Raw genomic sequence first — 27386 nt, 5'->3', positions numbered from 1 at the left:
AAGAAGATCAGGTTGTTGGTTTTTTTTCCCTCTCCACAAAGCTTTGTCACGTGCCCCATCAAACTTACAGCAAGTTACAAAGAAAAATACCCCAGGGAGGGTTTAGATGCTTTTCAGGATTTCCAGCTAGGGTACCTGGCATCTTTGCTTTGCCTGTGTGCCCAGTGTCCTGGAGCTGATAGGAAGGGAGAAAGGAAGAAAAAAAGTGACGAGGTGGGGGAGGAGGATGGGGGGGGAGACGAATACCAAATACTCACGCAAAACAAGAGACAAAACAAGTTCCCCCACCCCTATGCTTTTTCTTTTCTCTGCCTCCAGTATAAGATGCACCATCTCTAGACAGGGTAATTTCTAAGAGGTGGTTTCCCCCTCCAATTTTTCCCGCTTCTAAGCTGGGACCAGTGCCCGTGCATGCATGTATGGCTATGCATAAGCAATAGAGGGAGCTTACCTACGAAAACTGGTAGGCACCATCTCTGGGGATTTCTGCTGCCAGGTAAGACTTTGCTTTTCTTCTTCTCTTTGTTGAGTCACCTTTCAGAGAGGATGTCCTTTAGCTGAGTTCACAGTCTCTGTACCGGTCTCCTGCATCTACCTGTTCTAGCAAGTGCAGCTCCTATGCCTGCGGGCTGACCCACAATAAAGGCATGTCTAAGGAGGCTTACTGCAAAGCGGAGGAGTTTCCAGTGGAGGGAAGGACTTTTTCGTTGCCTGGAGTTTGAATAATTGGAGGGGCTCTTTGGAAACTGCCTGGTGGTGTCTTAGCCCGCTGCATGCATGCTCAGGGACAGGCTCATCCTTGGACCTGACCATCAGGCACAGCCCCACATGTCAGCCCTTGGCAGGGTGAGCACTGCTGCCACCCGAGCTGTGTCACAGGTGAGTGATGGGGCGTGCTTTTGGTGGGATAGAAAGCAGAGCCACCAGAGAGGACTCCCGCACCCCAGCCAGCTGGAGCCAGGAACGTAAGGAGGGGTGGGAGCCCCAGCTGTGCCCCAGTGACAGGCAGGGAGAAGGTGTGAGCATGCCAGCAGCTGTCCTTTGGGCAGAATGTCACCTGCCTGGACTCACTCAGTTGTAGGTGTGACGACTTCAGGGCACCCGCTTCAGTGTCCTTCCTTCCTGCTAGAATGACTGGTAATCAAATTCTGCCCACTATTTATTTCAGTACTCCCACAAAAGGCAATTTTACAGTGGAACTTGCTTGGTTTGGTTTGATTCTTCCAGAGTGTGGTGGTTAAAACACCATGTTCTTCCCTCCTTTAGCTTCACAGCGACCAAAATATCTCTGGTTTTGATGCCTCCCGCTGTAGTCCTGTCCAAAAGAACCTCTGTTCTGTGCATCTATTTTGGGGATGATACATTAACAGAATTAGTCTCTGTTTTCATTTATATACCTGCTCTTCCTTGACTATCATGGAGTAGAGTAGTTTGTTAGGACAGAAAAGTGCTTTCTTCAGTGCTTTCTTCAATGGCTTGCTTTCTTAATCTCAGGTAAAAGTTACAAAAGGGATTTAGAAGAACTAATCCATGGAAACTCCATTGATTAAATGTCTTCAGAGATCCTTGAAGATTTCAGAGTGCTCTGCAAGCTTCAGAAGATGCTACCTGTAATTAGGAAATACTGCTTAGATGGTATTTGGTTGAAGAAAGAGAAAAATGCATTGTCTATGTATACACATTTAACTGTTTATTCTTTGGTACACTTGGTTTTGTTCTCCCCATAGGGTTATTTGCTTATATAAGAGCTGAATATCTTTACTGCCAGAAAACCTGCATTTTGGAAGGTTGTGTGCAGGTTTAATAATAACAACTGACAAGATCAATGACTATGATTTTATCATTGCAAGTACTATGTAGTAAAGATACCTGCTTAAAACAACAAGCAAATCTAAATCTTGTGCCAAGTTAATTGTTGGTCACATCTTATTTTTAAACAGTTAGTGAATAGAGAGAATGCACTTTACACATATAATGATATCTTTTCAGTTAGGAGTTTGTCTTCCAATAGATCTAGCTTTAAAATATTTGTGTGTGTGCATATGCATCCAACCGTAGACACTTCTGCAGTCATACATGTGTTAGATCACGTAAAGAATGCATGATTATATACATCTCAGCTATGTGCACACACAGACAGATGCACACATATACACAGGGAGAGATGCATGGAGGCTGCTAGATACAGAAGGGTAGAATTTAGCACTGTAACCATGAGAGGGTTGAATTCAGCCCAGAGTGTTTCAGTGGTGATGAGGTGACTGCATTTATGTTGTTTTTTTAAAGTACAAGATAGAGAACAAAACCAACCTTTCTTCAACAAGCGGAGTGCCGCAGACTGATTCTTTGTTGTTGTTAGCCAAACTGGTCCAGTAACCTGACCTCAGTGAAATGCGCCACTACTCAGGATTATGTTTCACTGGCATTCTTGCCACATCTGGGAAGGAAGAGCTGATGTGGCTATCTGGCCTCATGTTTCATTGCACTGGATAAATATGCTATCCAAGTTATGTCAAAAACCCAAGGCTATCACTGTACCCAAGTCAGTAACAGACCATCCTTACCCACCTTTATCTGCTTTGATAAAACCAGAACTCTCTCTGACCTTCCAGTGCAGTTGGCAGTGTATTACACATACTCCCAGTATAATACCATTGGCACCAAAAAGTATTTTAGTGGTATAGGGCAAGTTTGTGATTATAGAGTGAAACACTTGTATTTATGCTGGCTGCATAAAAGAGGAAAGATTAAAGCTAATATTGTGGTGGGCTGTAGTACCACTGGGCACACCGCTCTGGTCTCTGTCTTGTGTTAAGAGTTTCCCTCAGAGGCATTGCCAGGGCAACCGAAGTGATGCACTGAGATAGATGGTTGCAGGTTGCTCAAGGCCAGCAAACTACTGACTTCCTTAAAGCTGTGCCATAGGAACAACTGAGGATACATTACAGCCTGTAAAACTTATATGGCTGTCAGTCCTTCTTAGCACACTTCCATTTGACATCCAGAGTCAGATAATAAATGGTAATTTTTTATACCGCTGAGTAAAAGTTTCGTTTAAGTACTGCTGTCCATTTGAGCATTTTACCAGCTTGGTGTGGCAAGAACTTGTATGCTGCTGTCAAGCATCGGTGTGTCATATCCCACCCCCACACCTCCACAGCATTTTTTTTTTTTTTGGTCAACCCTGTATATGGGGTGCAGTGGAGGAGACTGTGCAGGCCCCCTGCTCCTCTCCCGGACCTTCTCTGGTTGGGTGTTGCTTTGCTCAGTGATAAGGACAATTCACTCAGCCGTGTTTCAGATGTTTTCCTTTTTCATTTTTTTTTTTCATTCTGGGATTGCTGTAATAGCAATATGCAGAGCATTTCAAACCTTAAGCTAAAGGCTATTTGATGTGCTTACGTGGCAGCACACCTTATGTGAGGTGTGCTTACATGCCCATGCTCACAAGTTTGAATAAATTTATCCTCACATGTGTACTGTGAGGTACATGCTGTCATTCCCCGTTGTACCAGTTTAGAAGTGGGGCATAGAGACACAATGTGACTTTTTCCCAAGATCGCAAGTCAGAAGCAGAGCAGGAATAGGTTATGAGTTTTCTGCAGCAAGCACAAACCATTCTTATTTTGTTATTGTTGTTTTAAAAAAATCTGTGTACTTATTAGTGCCGACATTGAAATATATTAGAGTCCCTGTCAGGAGGCAAATATTTCTCTTATATGTAGTCAGTAGCTCTTATTTTATTGGATGTGATGGAGAGAGATCAGTGAAAACTTTGGTACCACAGCCACAGTCTTTTTGTCTTGGCCATATACAAACAGAGCCTACACAAGTATTGCATGAGCAAACCTTAGCATCTAGATATACTTTTGTTATTTTCACTTACATTTCTGGAAACACAAGTACCTACTGCACAGACCCTTGGGAAGCCATGAAAACACATGTATGTACATGCATATATACATACACATAAACCTATATATGTATTCTTTACTTATGTAAGATCTGTCTCTCTAGATAAATATAAAAGAATAGGAACTTCTATTCATATTTTCAGCCAGCAGTTCTATAAAACAATGCTGCTTAAAAGTGAACACAAGCTGATTTCATAAATATTTTCAGATCTGATTTAGAGATTGAAATTAAGAACAAAGTTCTGCAGTATGTAAGTAGAGATTTAAGAATTACTGATATATTTTGTTCTCAAAAAGTGCAGTATTTAGGTTTTCTTTACTTACTTCTTTCTATTTACCTGCAAAGAAGCAAATTCACATTTTTCCTGTAACAACTGACCACTGAGCCCTAAGGCTCTATCTAAAATGGTAAAGGGAACTAAACCTCTTTGTTCTTGTGTAACTCATTAGCTAACATCAGATGATTAGAGCTAATGTTTCAATCTAAAACAATTCAAGTCCCTCATTAACGGGGCTAGATTTCCTTTGATCTAATTACTTAATGTCCCAGATATATGGGAAATTCAGAGATCAGCTCTGAGAAATCGCTGCAGACATGGTCACATCTAGAAACATGAACTTACATATAGGCTCCAGACATGTTGTTTAAAATGTTAACAAGCTTCATTTCGCCCACCAGTAATGCTCGGTCAAATATTCAGTGAAATCACATTGATGATAGCTAGAGAGTGAAGATGACGACTGTTTGCTGAGTATGATTTAATCTTCATTATTATAGGCAAGTGGATTGCAAATTTCCATAATTAAACATCCAGTGCACTGGTCAGATTCTGTTGTAAAGTTAATTGGTGTTGTAGGGAAAACAGTACAGCGGGGTGTTGCTGTCACATGACGAGCTTTTGAGGCTGAGCTAATAGGATGCCCTTTTAAAATGTTCATGTTTTCTGGTTTAGAGGCAGAGGATATCATCATGGACATTTCATCAAAAGACAACGCTCAGTTTTTCTCAAACAGCACAATCCTGCCTGTTGACCGATCTTCATTCAAATCTGAATCTTCCGCATCCAAGGAAAAACAGTCGTGTTGTGGAGGTATAAAGGTAGAGTAAGAGTTTTTGAATATTCTAGTCGGGACTTAGAAAACCTCTTTTTTTTTTTGGTGAACTATCCCTTTTTCAGTTCTAATTATGTCTTGCTGACATCCAAGGAAAAACAGTCGTGTTGTGGAGGTATAAAGGTAGAGTAAGAGTTTTTGAATATTCTAGTCGGGACTTAGAAAACCTCTTTTTTTTTTTTGGTGAACTATCCCTTTTTCAGTTCTAATTATGTCTTGCTGAGTCAGTATGAAATTATTAAAGATATTTCCAGGTCACAAAAAAAGTCTACTTCAAGTCTGTATTTGCCTAATGTTTGGCAATGTTAAAACATAAAATGTTGTTTGAGGCTTCTGTGTTATGAGATCTTCAAGGATCATCCTGAAAGGTCGCTGTACCGTCCTTATTGTACCACCCTATATTCCTGAAGTTAAGAACAGAGTATCGGCAGACAGGCACCCCAGGCAGCTGTTAGTAGAGATCGCTTTTATAAGATCATTGCCATGGTAGTCTTCTGGGCTCTGAAAAATAATGTTTGTGTTATGGTCAGTGTGTTTTGAGTGCTATATTATTAAAGTATTATTGTAATATTCCTGATCTGAGAGAACTCTGCGTGAGGTGACTTTGAAACAAAACTGCAGAAGTATCACTGCTGTATCTGCATTTTTCTCACCCATGAGAAGTACCTCCTCGAGGCAATGGATGCTCCCTGCTTTAAGCCTCGCAACGTAGCTGTACCTACCTGATGGTAGGACCGCTGTACCTTGGAGGAACATTCCTCCCTGTGTGGGGCCCTGGGGTACAGGAGGCAGCGTGATGCTTTGCCGACTATCTCTACCTCCTTTCCAAAGCCAGGCTGTAAAATACTGACACTCTCTTGGGTGTGGTCTCAATAAATCACCATACAACAGTGAGATAAGATGTTTTGAGTTATATGGAAAATGAGACTTTGGCCTTGTTCAGTTCTTTTCATCTTGCACAGTCTTTCACACACACACACCCTACTTTCAGATATTAATCCAGCTCCCAATACAGTCAATGACTTCAGCAATAGTTGACCTGAAGTCTGTCAATTATGCAAAGCAGTTAAGATATTGTCCAGTTAATTGATTCTGATGACTGCTATAAAAATATTTTGATTCCTGAATATTCTTCTTGATTTTGTCTGATCCTGTAAAGGCCCAGAAATGGTGTCCTGTTTTGAAACTGAAGGTGCATTGTATTAATTAAATTTGTAGCATAATAGCAATTCTATCATTGTTCTTCCATTTCCTGCAACAATAATCCAATTCCTTCATTGAACAAACTTTCAGTCACAGATTAGCCAGTCAGGAATCATTTTATTAGCTCCAAAAATAGAAAAGCAATAATATTTCAGCTCAGTTTCTCTCTGTTCAAAAAATTTGTGGCTTCTGGGAACCAAAACCAAATCAAAATATGATTAACCTTTAGAATACCAAAGCAATATGCAGATTCAACAGGTTGTTTTTACCAATTATCAGCTTTCACGTGTGTTAAAATTGCCTTTATTAACCAAAAATATGTAGTGAAATATCTACTCACAGTCACTGACAAACCACAGAAGAATGTGAAATTACGTGCACCTTTCTGTCCCAGCTCTAAACCAGGAACATTTTTCCACCACTGTACATGGTCTCCACCTCCCTCCTGGGACAGTTGCAAACCCCGTGGAAATACTTGTGCCAAAGAGAAACAGAGACATCTGAATTTCTAGATTGACCTATATGATTTTTCTGTGAAAAACCATATTTGCTTTCACATTGTTATTTAAAATCCAAGGGCATCAACACACAGAAATCATAAAACACTACGTCAATCTTTTTACTAGAGAGCTTTTAAAGAACCCTCACTCGGGGAAATAAGAACCAAATACTGTTTATTTACCCACACGTGTTTCTGAAGAAGGAATAACCAGCACTGGATAAAGTAAAGTGTGTTGAACGTGACACAGAGATACACTTGAACCTTAACACAAGAATTTGTGTTCAACAGTGATGCCAGTGTTATTACCAATGTGCCTTGTCAAATGAGATGTTGTAGGAGGTGAGTACATAGCTTTAGAGCACCTGCTTACTGGAAGCGTGACTGCTCAGAGAGCAGGCCTAGGGACGAGGACAAAGGTCTAGACCTCTCTTCATACAAGACATTACTGTGTCTTTTAATTTCCGGTTTATGGTTTGGGGTTTTTTTTCAACACCTTTTACAAAGAGAATCCCTATATATTCAGTCAACACAACCTGTATCTAACGTTAGAAAGTAATGTTGTGGTTTCCATGACCAATTGCACAGTGTGCGAGTATCCCTGGAGCTTGTAAACTCAGTGAGGCTGCATTCAGCGAAGGCAAATTTACACAATAGCTCTGCAGGAGTGAAATGGTAGGTGCTAAGGACCCTGCACTCCCACTGTATGCATTTCAGGGTGGGGAGTTACTTCAGACCAGCTCTAGTCTTGTCCCAGAGACTGAAGAGCCATTAGCTGTTGAAGTGACTGTAGTGCCCTTCTGGAGCACATCTGCTGGTTTAATTTTGTGTAAAACAGATTCAGTCTGCACATTTGCAGTATGTACCAAAGCGCACTCCTGATTCAGACTAACACACTAAAACAGATATAGTGATAACTAAGAGAAAATAACTGCCTCTGCAAAACAAAAGGATGAGAGAAGGTTGTTCCACAGCAAAATGCAGTATGTACTCAAAAGAAAATGTATGTGTTAGAGCTTGCAAGAGAAAGGGTGGGGAAAGGATGAGCCTAGAAGAGAGTTGCCTGGCAGGTCACTCTTTGACTCATGGAGCCAAGTAGCAGGAGTCAGAGACTTCTCCTTCCTGACCACCTGGGGCTTCAGTGGGAACAGCTTACCAGAACAGGGCTCTAAAATCCAGCTGATTTCAAAAGCCTATGTTAAAAAATGCCCAAACAACAACTCACCTCCCCACCAAGCCACACTTAACATTTACCCTTATTGTTATTGTGTAAGATACCCCCTCCTTAGAGAGATCAGGAGGGTGATATATGTCTCTATCTTTCAAAGCATCAGTAGCTTTGGCATCTACCTGAAATAAAAGGTGGCTGATAGCAAGTTCATTTTATATCATTATTGCTCATAAGAAATGGACCAATCAGCAGTCTAGCATTTCATAAAAAGTAGGAGAAATATTGATGTGGTTATTTGGGAAAATAAGAGGTGGGAATGTAAGAACTGTTTAAAAATAATTCATAAAGTAAAGCCTTCTGTACTGCCTGATTTTAATCACTGTCAATTTCTTTCACAGATATTTCTTGGTGCATTGTCTTTTGTTTATTTTGCTAAAGCACTGTCAGGAAGTTATCTAAAAAGTACTATCACACAAATAGAAAGAAGATTTGATATCCCTTCCTCTTTGGTTGGCGTTATTGATGGCAGTTTTGAAATTGGTATGTGCTGTAGAAACCCATTTTTGTTTTCAGAAAAAAACAGTGATGCAATTTGTTGTGAAAAATGATGGTATGAATCTCCTTGAACCATTAAAACTGAGCAAGATTCACCTAGTAAGAATCAGCATGACTCTCAGTATGATTACGTTGGATAGGATAGGGTTGCTAATACAAACAATTCAACATAGTCCTAGATATTTTGTAATTTGATAAGCTTAGTGTCTGGCTAATAAATACTAATAGAAATTTTGACTGTTGAATGAGAATTTACCTGCACAGATTTCTGCTTTCTCTCTCCTTTTGTCAGCAATCCACCTCCCTCACAAGTGCTTGCCCTTCATGATTTATTAAGCAGCGAGAGTACAAACCTCTAACTGTAATCTACGTCCATTGCCCAGTCCATCCCCTTCCTTCTTGCATTAAGGTTTCCAGCATGACATTGTCACTTCCAATTTCAGATTACTGAATTTATCTCGTGGAGATCTTCAGTGGACTGTGGTATTCACAGGAATGAAATCTTAAGTGTGTAAAGTTCTGTTTGATTCCTTCGTTTCCTGCTTTCCTGGGTATTGTTCTCTTCAGCTGGCACAGTCCTTCTCTTTTCCAGCTGCTTATCCAAAAGTTTATGGTTTTCTTATCACGGAAGGCATTGGGCTTCTGTAAGAATGCCTGGAAAGAGGGAGAAACACCAACTCCACACGATCAGCCCTCTCCCCCGAAATCGCTGCATATACCACGTACTAGGAATCATTATTTTAGGGGACCTCTTATCGACAAGCTGTAAAACTCAGTTTTCCTTTTGTACTCTCAAAGGGAACCTCCTAATCATAATTCTTGTAAGCTACTTTGGAGCGAAGCTTCACAGGCCAAGAATAATTGGAGCAGGCTGCTTAATTATGTCAGCTGGAACATTCCTAATTGCGATGCCCCAGTTCTTCATGGGACGGTAAGTGCAAAGTGATCAGTATTTTCCAACTGGGCTATGCACACTGAATGTTAGCTCACTGAAATATTTAGGCATTGATTGTGAAGATGCCCGTAGAAATAGGCATATGAGGATGTGGTTACTCAATCTAATATTTTTTTAATTAGACTTATTACTGCAGAGAAAATAATTTAACATATATGCTATTCTCAGTTGTAATCAACTTACCATTTTATTAGTCTGAGATCTTGATCAGCCACATTTTGACACAGTTTAAAAACTGTTGAAGCTTCAGTGATGAAGTGATGACTAAACTCAGGAAGACAATCTGGGTATCAAACACAAGACAGAGGATACACCCACTGTCTGATAATCTCTTGGTACAGATTCATGTATCACAGCAGAGCAAAGTGCCTGTTAAACTGAAATGTATCACTGCAACACAGAGAGAACCAAAGGGACAATTTTCATCTACTACCACAGCATAAACCTAGTTCCATTTATCCCCTGTAGACTATCGTTGGCAACACTGGATGCCAATGAAATCTGCATTTTAGTGCTATGGGCCTATCTTCCATTGGTAGTAACAGCTCTATTTGCTTTTTCTTATAAGTTTGGACAGTAAAAAACAACTTTGGTTTATAAACAGATATCGGTATGAAAGATTCCCTTCCAACATCAACTCGACTGTTAGCATCTCTCTGTGTCTCCAGGATAAAACCCAAACCCCACTCTCAATCTTGGAAAAATCTCAAACGAAAATAAATGCAGGTGAGCACAATCTCAAATATTGTGATAAGCACATGAAAATATACCAAAAGGCTCCCAAACTCTCATGCAATAGTTTATTAGAATGCAAAAAATAGTAAATGGGAATCAGACAAATCTTTCCCACAGAAAAGCCAGATCTACTGCCAAGATGTTTTTTCAGGCTGCAGCCTTTCCTCCAGCAACTTTCTCCAGCTTCATGGCTTGAAAAAACACCGTACAATCTCCCATGAGGACCTTGGAAAGGCATGATCTTCCCTCTGCTGGCGAATGTGCCTTTGGATCCTCACCCCGCTGGAAATAGCCGCTTGGGTCGCCCAGCCTGCAGACCCTCCTTCGTGTTTCTCTCCCTGCCTGCTGACCCCATTTTGCACACCAAAAAGCTGTCTCCCCTCTGGGCAAGTTGAGCTTCTTGTGGGCAAGGAGCCTTCTTCCCTGATGCCTGGCCATGAATAAGCTGTGGATGAACAAATCAATGTCACAAAATGTGTATGTGTTTGCATCCTTGTATCTATGGATTAGATGTGGCTCGTAGTGGTCACTATTGTCAATGTTTCCCAAATCTTTCCATTCGGAGATCCCAATTTTGGTTGGAAGGAAGTAAAAAAGGTTTCTAAAATGGGATGCGGCACCAAATTTATAAAACTGGCCAACTTCCAATATCTTTGGCTGAAGCAGTTCATGTTAAAAGTGTGTCCATCTCAAACTGATTGGGTTAAAATTGCCATCCCCACCCCCCCTCAAAACATTTTTCACAGTTTTCACACTGGTTTTCCTTCATTAAAAGTATTTTAGAAGTCCTGTGCATTCAGTGTCAAAATGTCGTGAAAAACACATTGTCATCATCTCTCTTGTGATGTATCCAGGATGTGAAAAAGAAGCAGGCTCTACCATGTGGATCTATGTTTTACTGGGAAATCTTTTGCGTGGAATAGGTGAAACTCCTATCCAACCTCTGGGAATTACATACATTGATGATTATGCCACTGAAGAGAATGCTGCCTTATACATCGGTAAAATAATTAATTTATTTTTCCTAATGCACTTTTCCTCAGAGGAAACTGAGTCATTCTGGATAATGGAATGAGTGTTATTGAATTAACTTGCTTTGATTGTTTTGTTTGCATCATTTCCGATGCTAAAGTTTATTTAACAGTCATGTACACTCAAGGGACCAAGTTCCCTTTTAATTATACCAGCACAGTTCCATTATCTTAATTTGAGGAAAGAATTTGACCTTAGGTTCCTGCTGTTACCCTAATCTTCCTAATTCTTCTGAATGTGAACTGCTGAGCCTCTGTGCACATTCAGTTCTCTGGAAAGCGAGAAAAAAACATGTACTCTTTTAAGCACTTAAAATAAAATTTCAGCAGGCACTCAAAACATTCCCACCAGATTTAAGTAAAATTATAAACAATAGTTCTGAGGCTCTGAAAAGCTGGCATCACTGTTTTCTTGTTGTGTTCATTGTCTGAACACCTCTGCACATTCACCTGAGATATTACCAAAAATATCCTTACCCACCAGCATCTTGTCTTGACAAGTTTTCAGCCTGGCAAAAGGCAAAAACTCAGGTTCTCTCTGTAAAAGATTCAGTCTTCCCAGATTTCCAGATCCAGTTTGAAATTTCAAAATATACAGGAAGTTTGGCTGAGGGTGTATTGAAACATGTTAATATTGGGTACCAAACCAAAGTGATTTTTCAGCTTATTTGGGGCCCACCACAACTTGAAGTGATAGGTTAACTTAAATCATTGACATTTGCTTTTCAGTTACTTTAATCTAGTCAGCTAAAGAGTTTCTGGCAATCATAGATTGGTGCTATTATTGAGTTTAGGCCATTAAGTTCCCTGACTTTTTTTCCTTTGTGCTGAATTTCATTCTTTAATTGGACGAGAACAAAAAAAGTCAAAGTGTCAGTGTAGGGGGGGAAATTTTATTGTTGGATTTTTTTTCTTCTTGAAAGTGTTCTAACTTGTGTAACTAACATGCCAGACAGCAAAAGTTGGCTCAGTATCTCAAGACTGCATCACTTGTTACCCATTACATGTCATACTTTCTTGATAGGTGCAGCAAGAGCCAGTGCTCTTTTTAACTCAGAAGAGTAACAGCCTCCTGTTTTCTATTGCAGGCTGCGTACAAACAGTTGCAATTATAGGGCCAATATTTGGCTTTCTTCTGGGATCCCTGTGTGCTAAACTTTATGTTGACTTTGGCTTTGTAGATCCGGGTAAGTCAGAAAACTCAGGTTTAAAAAAAATCAGTCAGGCTCCAATATGCCTATTTTAGGCCAAGAACTATCTAATAATCTTCTAGGCATAAGGGGCTAGCAGGTTAGAGAGGGCACTTTATGAAATAAAAAGAATGACAGTAATGCAGTGCCCCATGCGGAAAAGGCTAGCAAGAAGGATGGGTATGGAGGAAGCATGAAGCCTGACTCTTCCTCAATCCCCGCAGATCTGCAGCTGGTGCCTCCGAGAAGATGCCCTGTTGAGGAGTCTCTGGGGGGACAGCAGGTACCAGGAGGAGGCAGGACTGAGGCTCAGGATCCTGCCAAGAGCTCTGTGTGTGTGTGTGCACTTTGCAGTAGGCTGTCATTGCCTGGAAAAGAGGTCTTGCAATGGGTACCAGAGCTCCTGATTCCCTTCCTCCCAAGAAAACACCTTCCACTCCATTTTTCACTGGCACTTTTGTGCAGAACAGCCCATCTAGGAGCAAGAGCTTGGCCACCTGGACTACTCCATATCTTGGTCCTTGCAGCCTCTCCGGGGACGTGTGAGCAGCACAGTTGGGGACCCCGTGGTGCCAGGGGAAGGCTGCTGCTGTGTCACAGGAATCAGCAAGTCCTTATTGCCACCCTAAAATTGCTCATGTAACACTGATAGGGACACACGACACAGATAAACCTTGTGAGGGGTAGGGTGGACTCCTCTGGAGAAAGTCCCTGCAAAATCACCTTCCTTGTTATCAGCAAACATTCCTGAATAGCATTTATTTGTTTCTCCTTTTTTTTGACTTTCTCCAGACAGTATAATGATAACTCACAAGGACGTGCAATGGGTGGGAGCCTGGTGGCTGGGTTACTTAATAGCAGGTGGGATTAGCGTTCTGGCCAGTGTCCCCTTCTGGTTCCTGCCAAAGCACCTCCCAAAACCAGAGAGCAGAAAGGACTCCAGTACCTCTTCTGAGCAGTCAAAGTTCATCACTGAGGATAACAAGGAGCAGCACAAATCTTATCAACAAGTGAAGATTGCTGAGATGGCAAAAGGCAAGTCACTAGAGTTTCTTTCCTGACTGTTGAGTCTCTCTCTCACTAGCTTTTATACTTTACACTTTCTGAGGCCATGTTTTAGTGGCCTCAGAATTACTTTTTTCCCTCAGGTATCACTCTCCACCTAACTAGTATACACAAAAAGAGTCTTGTCATTTTTTCCCTGGACCTGTTCATGCACGCAGATTTTCTCCAACTGAGATTCATAAAATTAAGCTAGTGGCCCTACAAATATGAAACTCTGCAAAAATTTTTCAATCACAGATCTTGACTGTTGCAGAAGTGGGGGCCAAAATATGACAATCTCAGTTTCTGCTCAACCTTTTTCTTTAAGGTCATTCATTAGAAAAACACATACAATATCTGATCAGAATAAGGATGGGCTATCTATATCTAAAATAAGATGGCTCTTCTGGAATATTGATGCTTAGTATTTTGCTCCACCGTTCCCGTATCCAGAAATGGGGGAGCTCTTAGGAACATCATGGGACTTCATGGATTTGTTCTGAAATGTCCTGCAGTTCTTCTTTGGAAGGTGCAAACATGTTGCAAAGCATTATTCACAGCAGTTATTCTTTCTCTGACCTGGTTGTCATTTCTGCCATTTTGTCTTGCAGACTTCTTGCCATCACTGAAGAGCCTCTTTGGGAATCCAGTTTACATTCTGTACTTGTGCGCAAGTATCATTCAGTTAAATTCTTTAATTGGCATGGTGACATATAAGCCAAAGTATATTGAACAACAATATGGGCAAACATCTTCAAAAACTAATTTTGTTATAGGTAATGCTATATTTGCTTCTTGATGCCTTAAAAATGGACATTTTTAGAGTGGCATATATATAAATATAGGAAAAATTGGATTTTTCTACGATATGTTTATTTCTTCTTCTTCCTTGTCTGGCTTTAACTAGTAGCTCATAGAAGGTAAGTAAGTTATTTCATTTTTACTTTAGCACTAGTTAGCTCTCAGTTGATCTGTGTAAGTGTTACTGCAAAAGATTTCACGATTTGATACCTTATTTCCCATTCTACTGGAAATTTGGAAAATAATGTATATACATCACAAGAGAATAATGGAAAAGAGAATTAATTTTAAAATACTTTACATAAATTTGTTGTCAGACAGATCTGTTCCCTTGCTGGCTTCCCATTTATTTCAAAAAAATGAAGATCAACTCAGTGAGTGCTAAAGGACTGACCATAAAGTAGCTGTGGTATTGCCAGTGATTTCTTACTTTCTGAAGAGGTTGGTGTTAGATAAAAAGAAGTCAAACTCATATCAGTGATCACATTAAAAACTTAACATCATCTCAGTGTGATGCTGGTGAAGGAAAAATAGGTATTTCTGCCCTAATGTTACCTAAGAACCTGTCTCTGTTGTGAAGTTAGTCTCCCAACCCTCCCGTACAGCACAACAGAGAGACAGACACTGCTTCTGCCTTTGGGTACCAAGGTGGTCATTTTTGGAGATGTCTTCAGGATGGTGAACTTCTCCGCCCAGTTGCTGAACCTGCAGGTTTGGACTCGGTTCCTGAGGTCCAGGGATTCAATAGCATTAGACAGCAAAGAGGTTTAAATCCATCCAATACAGAGGGAACTGCCGTGTTTCAGAGCAGCATTAGTTGCACAGCAACAGAGGTATATATATGCAGAAAAGCTGTATTGATCCATTGTGCTATGTTAATTCCTTAAAGATAGAAGCTGGAATTTCCTGGCACGAAACTGCTCAAAGCAAGGAGAAATCTTCCAGCAGAGTTGATGGCCAGAGAAAGTCCAGAAAACAATCCCTACATTCAGTACAGTACTTCTCATTGTATTTAAAGATTTTCTGGAGCTAAGCTTTCAGGTATGTGCAAACTGAGTGAGGATTAAGATCCACCTGATTTCACAAAACATAGGGACTATATCCAACAGACAATGTGTGATGGCTTGGCTAGGGAAGGATCCTGGCTGAGTGGCCATACCTGCAATAAGGGTTTTTTTCCTTCCTCCTTTTCCTTTCTCTCCCAGTCCATCCTTGCTAAGAAAGCTGAGGACTGACTAGAACTAACAGTGTCTATTTCCCTTTCCCTAATTCTTTTCCTATTTCTTCTTTTTTTTTTTAAAAAAAAAACAATTTCTATCACAATTTCTCTGACAGATACCAGAATTGTCAGAGCAATTTGAAAATTTGGAGCACTATTAAAAAATGAGCTGGAGGTCATAAGAGAGTATTTTTCAGTAGTCAACCAAAGGAATGTGCAAGAAAATAAAATGGCTCCTGCTATGTTTGTATGATTTTCCTTAAATATACACACTTTGCTCCCCTCCCTTCCCCTTCCATGATGCCAGTGTCAAGCAATAGAGTTATCTGTAAGGCTGTGAGACAAAGGCATGAACAAAAGGGGTGCATAGGAATGGGCAGGCAGAGCGTGGGTACTCTCTGGTGCATCACATAGCTCCCAGTTCCAATCCCAGCCCCCTCTTACAAGCAAAAGAGAACAGGAAAACCAGTTATATAGTGAGTCTTAATCTACATATGCTACATTTTGGATGCTCCTTCTAAATCTCCTGAAGTACAATTTTCATGTATTTGCAGAGTGAAAATTGCCACCCCAGTGAAGCTTCCTGAACCTCGTCAGTAACTGAACTGGGCTCATGTGTTCAGCCAAGATACTGACTCCTGGGTTTACTAGATAGAATAAGGCTTTTTCTAACATCAAACATACCTACTAGCATCTCTTCTAAGCACTGATTTTTTCCATGTGTACAGGTGAATCAAACACTGACTCGAGCCAGAAATTTAAGGGATCTCAGTGCACTTCCTAGCAGGCAGATTAGACTCTAATGTCGTAAACTGGTGTTTTATACCAAGTCATTTAAAATCATGTTATAATACCTCCAGTCCCTGGAACAAACTTCTGGAACTTCATCTGCTCGATGAGTGCACGTATGCCTTGGTCCTTGCTTGTGTTTTGTACCTCACTGGGCTCAGCACTGTTAGGTGTCAGCATTAATTAAAAGCTGCAAACTGCATACACAGCCCTGCAAAAGGGGGGAATATAACGTGCTGGAACTGGCTGGTAAAGCTGGGAAAATAGTTTTCAGTAACAATGAAATCCAGCAAGGGGCACCTTGCTTGACTGTGCAGTATCATTTACAATGTCTCTATTTACATTTTTTTGCATGTACTGAATGGGATTTTTTTTTTGGTCTTGTTGTCCATGTCTATCAATATGGGCACTGCTTTGAGCAAAGCTGTTCAAGTAAGGATCAATGGTCACCCCATTTTAGATGTTTCCTTCAACACGTTTCCACTTGATTGCCTGAAGCCTGATACAAGAGAGCCCATGGGATATACCTATCTTTCTGCTGTTGCAACACTCACCTAAGGGAGCATTTCAACAACCAAAAACCAGAGAAATTCCCTAAATCTCCTGGTCACGGAGGTGATGACATACCACTGGCTTTCTCCCTCTTGGAGACTTCTCTAGGGGATTATTGTTTTCATGGCTAAATCAAAACAGAAAAAGCAGGTCTTGCTCCAGATTTCATAACACTGTAGGTAAAACTGAATTTGCCCTCTGGGAATGAACAGTTCAGGCTCCTCCTGTCAGTGCAAAAGGGAAGGAGAGGAGCTGCCCTGGAAAGCTGGAGCAGGGCAGCCCCAGAGAGTGGCCCCTACTGTTGCTATATGGGTGAAGAATACAGGAAGGTCTATAGCAAAGCCCCAGATTGTGCAGTGGGACCGTGGCTGTCTCAGCTGCCCTAAGCAGCACAGTACCCCAGGTAACTTCTCTGTGCCCAGAGCAGCTCTTGTGAGAAATAACACTAAAAGTATTTGAACTAACACTACGATGATCCTTCCATGGACAGACTAACAGTGGAGAAAACCACCTAACTTAAGAAATTGGAAGATTATTATCTAAACCTTATATATAATCCCCCTATCAAAGAACTAGCAAAGAAACATTTCCCTGGGAGAAAGTTTTTAAAAGCAATCCCAGCACCTTCGTAGCAGCAATCCAAGTCTGGACAAATAAAATGCCCAACTGAAGATCTTTTATATTTTGTTGCTTCATCTTATTGCTGCTGCTGTTTTTGTGGCTAAGGAGGATAGTCCATTGAGCTGGGGTTTTCATTAATACAGATTTTTCTGTTTGATTTCAGGTCTTATCAACATTCCTGCTGTGGCCTTTGGCATATTCTCTGGGGGACTGATAATGAAAAAATTGAGAATCAATGTTTTAGGGGCTGCGAAACTCTCCCTGGGATCATCTTTCTTTGGTTACCTTTTGCTCCTCTCATTATTTGCAATGGGCTGTGAGAACTCTGATGTGGCCGGACTGACCGTGTCATACCACGGGTATGCTGGGAAGGGCACGCTTCAGCATAAAGTGCTTCCTCATTTTATTCCACAAAGCATATGTTGTTGAAAAGAGAATGACTGACCTAAATACGCTTCCCAGAAATTTGATTCAAGGCGGTGAAAACTACTCCATCTATTCCAGCGGGCATTGTGTCAGAACCCTTTCGTGATTGTTGCCTTCAGCCCAGAGGGGTTTATGCCACAAGTGCAGATTATTTTTCTGATTACTTTTTAATTATTATTGCCATGGGACCCATCCTTTGAGCACAGAGATTTATGGAAATATGAGGAGCTCAGTAGGGGGGGTGAGATTCAATTAATTGTTCCTTGCCTCTGTGTGCTACTGAACAACCCATGGCATTTAATAGCCTCTGAACCCAAAACTTATGGATTCATGGAATAATCAGGAGTTAGCCATGATATTAACCGTGAGGTACACCTGAGACCAGTACTTTTTGGTCACTTTTGTCCATGCTATTACTCTGTAAACCTCACTTTTTGGGGTGAGTTTCCAGCACCGACTCCACAGCAGCCCCAGGAGCTGCTCCGCCGGTGACTTCAGCTGCAGCTTGCTGAAGTCGGCAGATAGCTGTTGTGAAAGGTATCAGACCCTCAGTTTGGATTAATCCCATTCTGATCATTTCTTCACTAACTTCTACAGTGACCTTTTCCCATGAGTAACTCACTCCCCTCTTTGCCATTGGAATAATCAAACGTTTTTGTCCAGTTTTGTTAAAATTGCATCAAGCCTCAGGTAACTAAAATCTTAAAAAAACTGAGAAAATGCATGAATAGAATTTGTTAGCTGTCTCCCTTAATAAAGTAGCCACTATCTCACAGTAGGTGGTGTGATATTGTGAAAACCTTTTGATAAGAGAGAAATAAGAATTTACACTGCTGCATGGATGTGAAGAGATAACACCTTAATGGACTACAGACAGAAGGTCTGGCCAGGTGCACCTGGCAGAGAGCATAACCCACGATTTGATAATGATTTCTTCCACATCTGCTAGAAAACATCATTGCAATTTCTCTTTTTCCCCAGAACGAAACGGATGACTGATGACGAGCAAGCCCAGTTTTCAGAGTGCAACTTGGGCTGCGCATGTTCCAAGAACGACTGGGACCCCATCTGCGGGGAAAATGGAGTTACCTACATTTCTGCTTGTCTTGCTGGTTGCCAGGCATCCAACAGCAGTGGGAAAAACACTGTAAGACAATCTTTCATTTCCATATGTGATGTGGTAGTTTTGCTAATACAACCAGTTCTGTCAGAGTGAGTGGATTAAAATTGAGTAAGACATGTCCTCTCCAGCCCTAAACTACGCAGTTTTGGGTTTTTTTTCAGTCTGCCACCCACATTTAAAACTTTCTCAATTGCTCTTTCGAGCAGAAATCCCAAGCAGAGAATGTAGGAGGGTTTTTTTTCAATCTGTTGGCTACCAAAACTGTTTAAAAAAACCACTAAATACTTCATCAACAGTAGACATTTTATAAATTTCTCCTTCAATGAACAAGCTTTTTCCTTTTGAAAAACATTTTCCAGTTTGGTTTTAAACTTTGAACTACTCAAAAAAGCATGATGTGCAGTTCCTGAATATCCACTTCTCTTCTGTTTAGGTTATCATACAATTTTGCCTTCTGTCTTCCAGGTATTTTTTAACTGCAGCTGCGTGGGAACCTTGGAATCTCCTTCAAAAAGCTCCTCAGCTGTGGTGGGGCCATGTCAAAAAGAAAATGAGTGCCCAAAAATGTTTCTGTATTTTCTAGTTATATCAGTTATCACTTCATATACTTTGTCAGTAGGTGGCACACCCGGATACATACTGCTTCTAAGGTAAATAATTGCCGCTAGCATTGCCAAATATTTTCAAGGTGTTTTGATATGTGTAACTGGGTCTCTATCCCCCCTAGTATTTGAAATGTTTTCAGCTATGCAAGGTGGCTTTTAAAATATTTTTTTTATTATTGAAAGGCATCCTCATAATTTGACGATGAGTTTTCTACCATTGAAGCAACAATGTACCTATGGTTATCTTTATCAGCAATACCTTTCTGGTTTTAAACATGATATAGGAGGCCTGGTTATCATTTATACCAAATTCAACTTCCCTTAATGTCTTTTACATTACCAGAATGGTGTTAAATCACCTCCATGCAAATGGAAATTAGCTCTGCATGTGCCAATGTGTACATGTGTATGCTTACAGGTAGACAATTATTCTCACTTGCTGTGGTTACTGATGCATAGCTACACACAGGTCTAACCCAAACCCTCCATATACACTCAGCTCTTCTCTAGTCCATTTTAGTATTCCATATAATTGTTCTGTCCCAAATTTCTCTCTTCAAAACAAAGACAGATTTAGCAAGATATGTTTTTATTTTTCCTGTCGTAATAATCACAGCTTTATTAAATGCTTGTCCCAAGGGATTGTTCCAATACGTATTTAACTGCTGGAACTATTTGTCCATCACTGAGAGTAAGCTTTTAAGCTAATTTTAGAAAGTGCAAAAGGAATATAATACTTCCAGCAATTAATCTGGATTTTTGTCAGTTTCTTGCAATTTTTGGATTCAAGTGCTGCTCCACTTTGTTTGGAAAGCTTTCTTTCTCAGTTCCTCTTTCCAAATTATTTCCATATGGGTACATTCTACTTCTCAAACAAAACAACAGTAAATACAGTTTAACTAATCTTTATTATTGTTGTGTTTTCTTACCCCAAAATTCTCTTTGTTTTTGAATGAAATTTTCTGGAACAGGACCTGTCTCATTGGCAGTGTCTTTATATCACATGGAAAAAGCCAGTGCTAGAACTGTCTGAATATAGGCTATATGGAAAAACCTAAATAAAGAAATATAACTTCAGCTATGGTTCCAGCACAGTCCTTGAACCGGAAGTAATATTCACACAGAGACTTTCAGAAATGATTGAGGAGAGGATCCTTCTCCACTGCCCTCCACAAACACTGCCAGTGAGCTATATGCCTTAAACCATATAAGCTGCATAGCTTTCCTCACCCACCTTGTAGGCTTACTATCGAGTACTGCAAAAACACACAGCGTGTCTCTCTCTCTCCCCCCGCCCCACTCTCCCCAAGGAGTCACTCCAAGAAGAACAATCATGTTATAATCCATCTTAGGCAATTTTTACTGAAGCTTCTGCACCACTGAAACTGTCCGTGCACCAAGAGGAGGATGATTCATGAGCTGAGATTTTGTAGAAAGCCTTCAGGATTTCCGCCAGATTGCCCTCTGTGGTTGCTTCTGACACAGAGAATTTTTGTTGTATAAATACGGGCATAGGGCTATGCAAGGATGCAGTTGCCTTCCCCTTTCCCTCCACATGTCCCCTTTCTATCCTAAAACATATGATAGAAAATGTACAGATATGGTACCACAGAGGGCCTCGAAACTGTCATTGCCGTGCTCAACCTCCTGCTTCCCATCTTGTCTCCACCGCAGAAGTGTCTGGGAGGAGACATTCATAGCTGAACACCTATGAGCTTAAATCACACAGAGCTGCCTGCACTTCTCAGCTGTCAGAACTTGTTCTCAGAGGACTTAATGCTTAATGGATTTATTTAGAAAATTTCAGAGAGGTTTTCAATAACGATACTAAAACATTTTGTTATATGAAATCAGCAAAACAGTTTTATTGGTTCTGCTCCAGAGCTTTTCTTTTCTGTTGAAAATCAGTTTACTTTGAGAGCTATTTAATTGAAACTGAGAAGTTATATGTTTTTCTGCTGGATTGAAGGCACACAAATCTGATGTGCAGCTAAATAAAACATGTTTCAGTAAGTTTAGACCTTTTTTTTTCCTCTGCAAATGATCTGTGGGCACAATTCCACTTTAAGCTCATGCTTGCTTTTCTGAAATCCATCACTGACTGGCTTTCCCTGAAAATCTGTCTAAACTGAAAGTGTGCTTCTGATCCCGGAAAGAAAATAAATGCTCTTTGAAAATAAATAGTCCCAAGGTCAAGTTGCAGACTTCATTAAGTATTTTTTCCAATTATCTTTTTAAAAAGATATTCAGTATTCAGTTAGCTCTGATAAGATTCCAGCACTTAAGCAAGCTGATGTTTTCAGATGAGCAGATATCGTTGCACCTGCCATGGAGCACAAATACAGCTAAATCCTTAAAAGCCTATAAGATTTAGTGACATTTACTTCAAGGATTTACAGGGCTGAAATCATTGAAATATGCTCACAGCTAGTGACCGAGTCATTTGCTGAAATGTCTTTTTAGTGGTATTAAGACTAATTACAATTGCCAAGGAACTTGGGAAACCCTGAAGTTTTGGAGAAAAAAACCTGCAATTCAGATAGCTGTTGTTCAAGCACGAGCTATTAACAGCAGGTGATTAGGCAGTGAAAAGGAAGTCTCAGATTTCTCTGAGAGGTTCAGCTCTCACTCAAGATCTCAAAGACCTCGTGTTTCCATACAAAGACAATACAAATGCTCAAACAATTTTTTTTTCCATCTGAAAGAGAAGATCTTTTTTGCAGGGTAAAAAATCTTATGGAACACACGATAAATATCCAGTTATTGGTTTTGTTTTCCACTTTTTGCTCGCTATGACCTCACATTTGGTTAAAAGGACTTCTAGGCTGAGGCTTGCTTGTGTAGCATGTGTCTGATAGGAGGGCAAAACACTGTCCTTCCAGCTCAAAATCTTATTACATTCATGCCTGCATAGATGGCAGTGCCTGTATAAGCCACAATATAACAGACTGAATGATGATAATCCATGATCAGGGCATTAGAGAATAAATAACTCAGATTACAAAATGAGATGCGCATGATTTTTTGACCATGGTACTTTGGTGTTGTTTTCCATGTATGTCCTTCACGTCCTTCTCCATTTTCACTAAATTAAGGGAACATGACCCAAATATCATTTACAATATGGGTTCTTAATGCTGTTCTGGCAGCTACATTGGGAAACAATAAAACATCACTGGTGGGGAACAAAAGACTTAGTTCTGCGATGTCTTTTTATTTTTTTATGAGGTATTCCTGATTACATGAATTTCTGCAGAAGCTGAGTCCATCCTAGTTCAGAGCACATAGGCTGGACCTCCGAAGTGTTACATTTATCCATAGTGACAACTGAATTTCAGCCCTTTTTTTTTTTCTTTTTATTGAATAGAATGACTGTCACAACAAGGAGTTTTATCAGTTACCATAGTGATACACATGTGTTATTCACCCCACATACCCAGCATGTCCCAGTTTAATCATGTGACTGGAACTACTGACATGCTAAAAATAAAGCATGTACTCAGGTTCTTGCTGGATTTGGTGTTGTAATAGGCAGTCTGGTACATGCTGGGTGAAACAGCACATTTGAGCAGCTGGTGAGGTTAGCAGCATATTTGTCTTACTAATTTGAGTGGTTCCATAAGCACACTGCTGCTAGCGTGGATGTGAAAGGTGGCTGTTCTCCTGCCCTCCACCTCCACCCTCCTAGAAGAGGCAGAATGATGATCCAAGGCTGAAGCAGGGCTGATCTGGAGCCAGAGGGATTTAAAAGATGAGTAGATGTGGTGCTTAGGGATATAGTTTAGTAGTGGACTCAGCAGTGCTAGGTTAACGGTTGGACTCGATGATCTTAAAGGTCCTTTCCAACCAAAATGATTCTATGATTCTATTCTATGTTTATGCTGGACTTCTGCTCCAAGCTCAGGAAAGTCCAAATACAAATGATCTGTTCTGTCAGAGAATGGCTGGGAGGATTTACCTTTACAGGAGGTGAGATCCTGATCCTAGATACAGTGCCATGAAAACTGAGTGCCTAAATACTTGTACTAGCCTGGGTCATGATCCACAATTTCAGAGAGTGTTTAACTGAATAAGACTATCCAATGAAGCATGATTTCACAACCAATTTGTGGTCCTAATGCTTGTCCTGCGTTGTTAGTAACTCCTAAGTGCTGGTATTATCTGAAAATGTATCATCTTCAAATGTGATATTGACTATAGATGTTCAGAATTCCTAGATACTGTTCTGATTATATCACATTGTTTACATATTTCTGTAATTCTGTTAAAGTCAGTGTCAGGAAGAAGGAAAATCACATTTCTTTCCTTCCTCTTGCTTTCTATTTGTGTTCAAATTGTCCTTAGTCAATTCTTTATTTCTGTTTAACACTTTTTTTTAATTATTTTTAGATGCATTAAACCACACTTGAAATCATTTGCACTTGGTATCTATACTCTGGCAATAAGAGTACTAGGTAAGTCTGGTTGCACTCTTGGGTGTATTTTAATATACTCCTCGCTGATTGTTTTTCCTAGAATTAAACTTTAATTGTTGGAAAGAATGGTGTCTAACTGACAAGTTAATATTACCTGATTTTTTTTAAAAGAATGGGAGAAGTGTTGGAAAAAGGAAGCAGCTTTATATTTCATAAAAGACATAACTGTGTCAGGTATAATAAAAATATACACTGCTAATGTCCATAGAGGTGACAAGTGATCCTTTGGACTATGAAGGTAACATCAAAATTACTTCTTGTCTCTCCTTATTCAACAACAAGCATAATAGAACAGCTATGGCTTGGAATTTTTGATAATTTTGCAGGCATATTTTCATTAGTTTCTAAGGGAACTAATCTAAGCACAGGTGTGCCTGAGGGCAGGGTTCGTTGCAGCCTTGTGATAGAGCCAGCTATAAGTTTTCTCTAAAATCAAGGGTACCATGAGATGCCAATGGACTGGAAACTCTAAAATCCTCTAGGTCTTCATAGAAAAGGTAATAATTAGCAATAAGCAAGTCACATTTAAATAGAGCAGGCTTAGATGAGCTAGATGGGGCAGTTGAAATTACATCAAAACAAGCTGTTGGCTGCTTTCTCACACCTTTGCAGGCCAAGATTTTCCCTCCAGGCTTAATTTCTTCTCCAGAAGCCATGGGTGGCTCCCCAGGTTTCACAGAGTCCACGATGTCCCCATTAGCACCTGAAGAAAGGCTTTTACTTTCCATCACCCACAAGCACTGCCGTAGATTTGCCCCAGCCACAGTAGGATCTCAGGATACTTGTAGGATACTTGTAGCCCCACTGCAGGCTCCCAGCCCCACTGTCTCTCTTCGTTCTCACTCCCCTCCCAACCAACACACTGGACACCCCCTACCTCCATGCTGAACAGGCTCAATCACTCTTAAGAAAGGAGAAGTATCATCTCATTTTTTTTTTCCCAGAGAGGTCCTGCAGGGCAAGGAAATCAAGTCATCACCAGCACTCCTTCCGCTGACTTCCACAGGCTTTTTGATGTTTAGCTGCGTTTCCTCCCCACCCCATTTCCCCACAGGGAGGAAAGGGCGGTGTGTGCCTGGGCAGCGCAACACACGACTTCTTGAACCAACAAACAGTGTAGAAGTGTCATTGTTGTTTGAATGGATTATTTAATGTTCTACACAAACATATGTCTAGATCAGAACTGATCACCCTGGAAAGTAACCTTCTTGCTTCTATTTATTTGTTAAATACATCCAGCGGGAATTCCAGCCCCAGTGTATTTTGGAGTGGCCATAGATACCACTTGCCTGAAATGGGGAAGCAAAAGATGTGGGGGAAGAGGAGCATGCAGACTCTACGACTCCAGTGCACTCAGGTAACAGCTCTTTTCCATTCGTTCTTTAACTTGTGTCCCTTAAGTACATCTACACCTGGCATTGGTAGAAGAATTTCTGTCAGAAAATTTGAGTGAAAGATTTGATGCCAAATGAAAGAGTCTGACTAGCAATACTAACAATAATGCTCAGGTTTTAGAGTTCTCTTTTGGTTTAGTCTCTTTTTTTTGGGGGAAGGGGGTGTGTTATCTTATTTCAATATCAGCTGGAAATATTTAAGTAACTTGATTTTTGCCCCAAAAATCATTAAACTCTCGATTTTATACTAAAGGTTCCCCCATTTTTTAACAACTCCACTGTGACAGTGTGTGTGTGTAAGTAAATAAGTAAGTAAGTAAAAGGGCTGATAAACCCCATCATTGCTCTATGTTGGAGCTGGACCACAAGACTGAAGGGAAGTATGCCACAAAGCATGCTTGACTTATCTAGAGGCTTAAGCACAGTGTTGTCTTTATCAGTTTTTTTCTAGAGCAGAGTAATTATGTGAACTGCATTCATGAAAGACATTACCAGAAATGGAGAACGGAATAACAATGGTAAAAGGGGAATGAGAGAACAGGTTGCCCTTCCCCCACCCCTGGGAAAAAAACATGAGGGGAGGGTACATCTTGTTTTGAAAATTTGAAGAAAAGAACAAAAGCTCAGTTGGGACTCATTACTAATAAAGCATAATGGTGTTATTGTTGCTGCTGTTGTTGTTACTGTTATTGTACCTGTAACGCAAAAATACCATCAAATGGTCTTGGTATCTCTGGTGTTGTTTATGAGGCAACCAAAGAAATAAATTAGTTGCTTAGAAATATTAGTGTTATTCTCACTAAGCACGTTGGGGTGAAGAAGGTCAGTTAATACCTGAGATGCTTTCTTGGCCACAGACCACACAACACCTGACCTGGGTGAGCTGGAAAACTCTCATCTCCAGGGTCATCACCTTGCTTGAAGAACTTTCTTACTCAGCCTTACCACATGAAAATATGAATGGGTCCTTTATACCTTCTAGTCATATGTTGCCTTTGAAATAGGCTCTGATCAATCATTTCTCTCTCAGGTATGTGTACCTGGGGCTGACTTTGGTGTTGGGCATGGTGTCCATTTTCTTCAGTGTTGCTGTCCTTTGGGTTCTCCGGAAAAGGTCTTCTTCACAAGATGAGACCCTCTCAGCCAACGGGGAGAGAGGCGCCTGTGGGACAAAGAGCAGGAAAGATAATTTTGTCAATAGTGACCATTTAATTCAGACAACTTACTGGCCAGAAAAGGAGACTAGACTTTAGGAAAACTGAGATCTCCACTGTGACTTTACCCAGTGAGCTGTGTTCCAGGCAAAAATTCATCATCAATGAAGCACTATCTTAGTATAAACCCTGAAAACGTTCACCTTCATGTAATGTTCACTGTAAACACCAAAAGAAAAGACAACCGTTTTAGCACATGTACAGCTCTGAAAACACTGCTCACCATTTGTCCTGCCGAGTCAGTGCCACTCAAGTGAGGGGATTTGTTATGGCGGGGAGGTGCAGCTTGCTCCCTTGCTGAGAGGCCGGTTTTATGGCTGCCCTTCAGCCCCATCCCTCCTCGTCAAGCTGCAACAGCCACTGCTGCCCCTCGGCTTCATTCTGTGTGTGAGGTGTAGTGGGGAGGCTGCAATGCAGCTCTCTCCGCCATGGTACCGGACCAAGAGGAGCTGGTGCACAAAACCCGACTTGGCAACCTGGAAGGTGCAGGGATATTCTGCACATAGCTCGCCCTTGCAAGCAGTGTGGCGCGAGGCAGAAGAAAGGTGGTTTGCTGGAAGGACAAATCAGCTACAGGCTCTGGGCATCTCGGGAATTCAACCCATAACACTTAGGACATGAAATGTTGTGATTAGGGATTCTTTTTCAAGTAGCTCTGTTATAGCACAACAATAACAGCAATAAAAGTTGTCATTGCAGTAAGAGACCATAAGAGTATCGTCCAAAGGAAAATGGAATAAAAATAGAGCTTTTTTAG

The 27386-nt window shown here is 40.7% G+C and overlaps 1 protein-coding gene across 2 annotated transcripts; it reads left to right on the top strand.

The window, feature by feature from the left end:
• The first annotated feature begins 411 nt into the window (after window positions 1-411).
• On the top strand, window positions 412-26668 carry LOC137664352 (solute carrier organic anion transporter family member 1C1-like). Of its 2 annotated transcripts, XM_068402290.1 has the most exons (15): window positions 412-496; window positions 4868-5013; window positions 8299-8440; window positions 9254-9386; window positions 10015-10136; window positions 11000-11146; window positions 12265-12363; window positions 13159-13401; window positions 14022-14186; window positions 17556-17751; window positions 18800-18965; window positions 19407-19591; window positions 23936-24000; window positions 25261-25378; window positions 26446-26668. In XM_068402290.1, exons 1-15 carry the CDS (start codon window positions 412-414, stop codon window positions 26666-26668), a joined length of 2235 nt encoding a protein of 744 aa, XP_068258391.1. The 2 variants fall into 2 exon arrangements, with proteins under 2 accessions (XP_068258391.1, XP_068258392.1); XM_068402291.1 differs by lacking the exons at window positions 412-496; window positions 11000-11146 and having other exon boundaries at window positions 4885-5013.
• The last annotated feature ends 718 nt before the right edge of the window (window positions 26669-27386 follow it).

This window comes from Nyctibius grandis, chromosome 5 (genome assembly GCF_013368605.1).
Source record: "Nyctibius grandis isolate bNycGra1 chromosome 5, bNycGra1.pri, whole genome shotgun sequence".
NCBI classification, from domain to species: domain Eukaryota; kingdom Metazoa; phylum Chordata; class Aves; order Nyctibiiformes; family Nyctibiidae; genus Nyctibius; species Nyctibius grandis.
The sequence above is the reverse complement of the archived record's forward strand: the minus strand, read 5'-3'. Positions and strand labels throughout refer to the sequence as shown.

What these genes read in the sequence shown, in the direction of transcription:
- LOC137664352 (XM_068402290.1), top strand. Translation starts at nt 412, where the DNA reads ATGCATGTATGGCTATGCATAAGCAATAGAGGGAGCTTACCTACGAAA. An exon ending in TCTGGCAATAAGAGTACTAG is followed by an intron (nt 24,001 to 25,260) that starts GTAAGTCTGGTT and finishes AAATACATCCAG; the next exon opens with CGGGAATTCCAGCCCCAGTG. An exon ending in TACGACTCCAGTGCACTCAG is followed by an intron (nt 25,379 to 26,445) that starts GTAACAGCTCTT and finishes TTTCTCTCTCAG; the next exon opens with GTATGTGTACCTGGGGCTGA.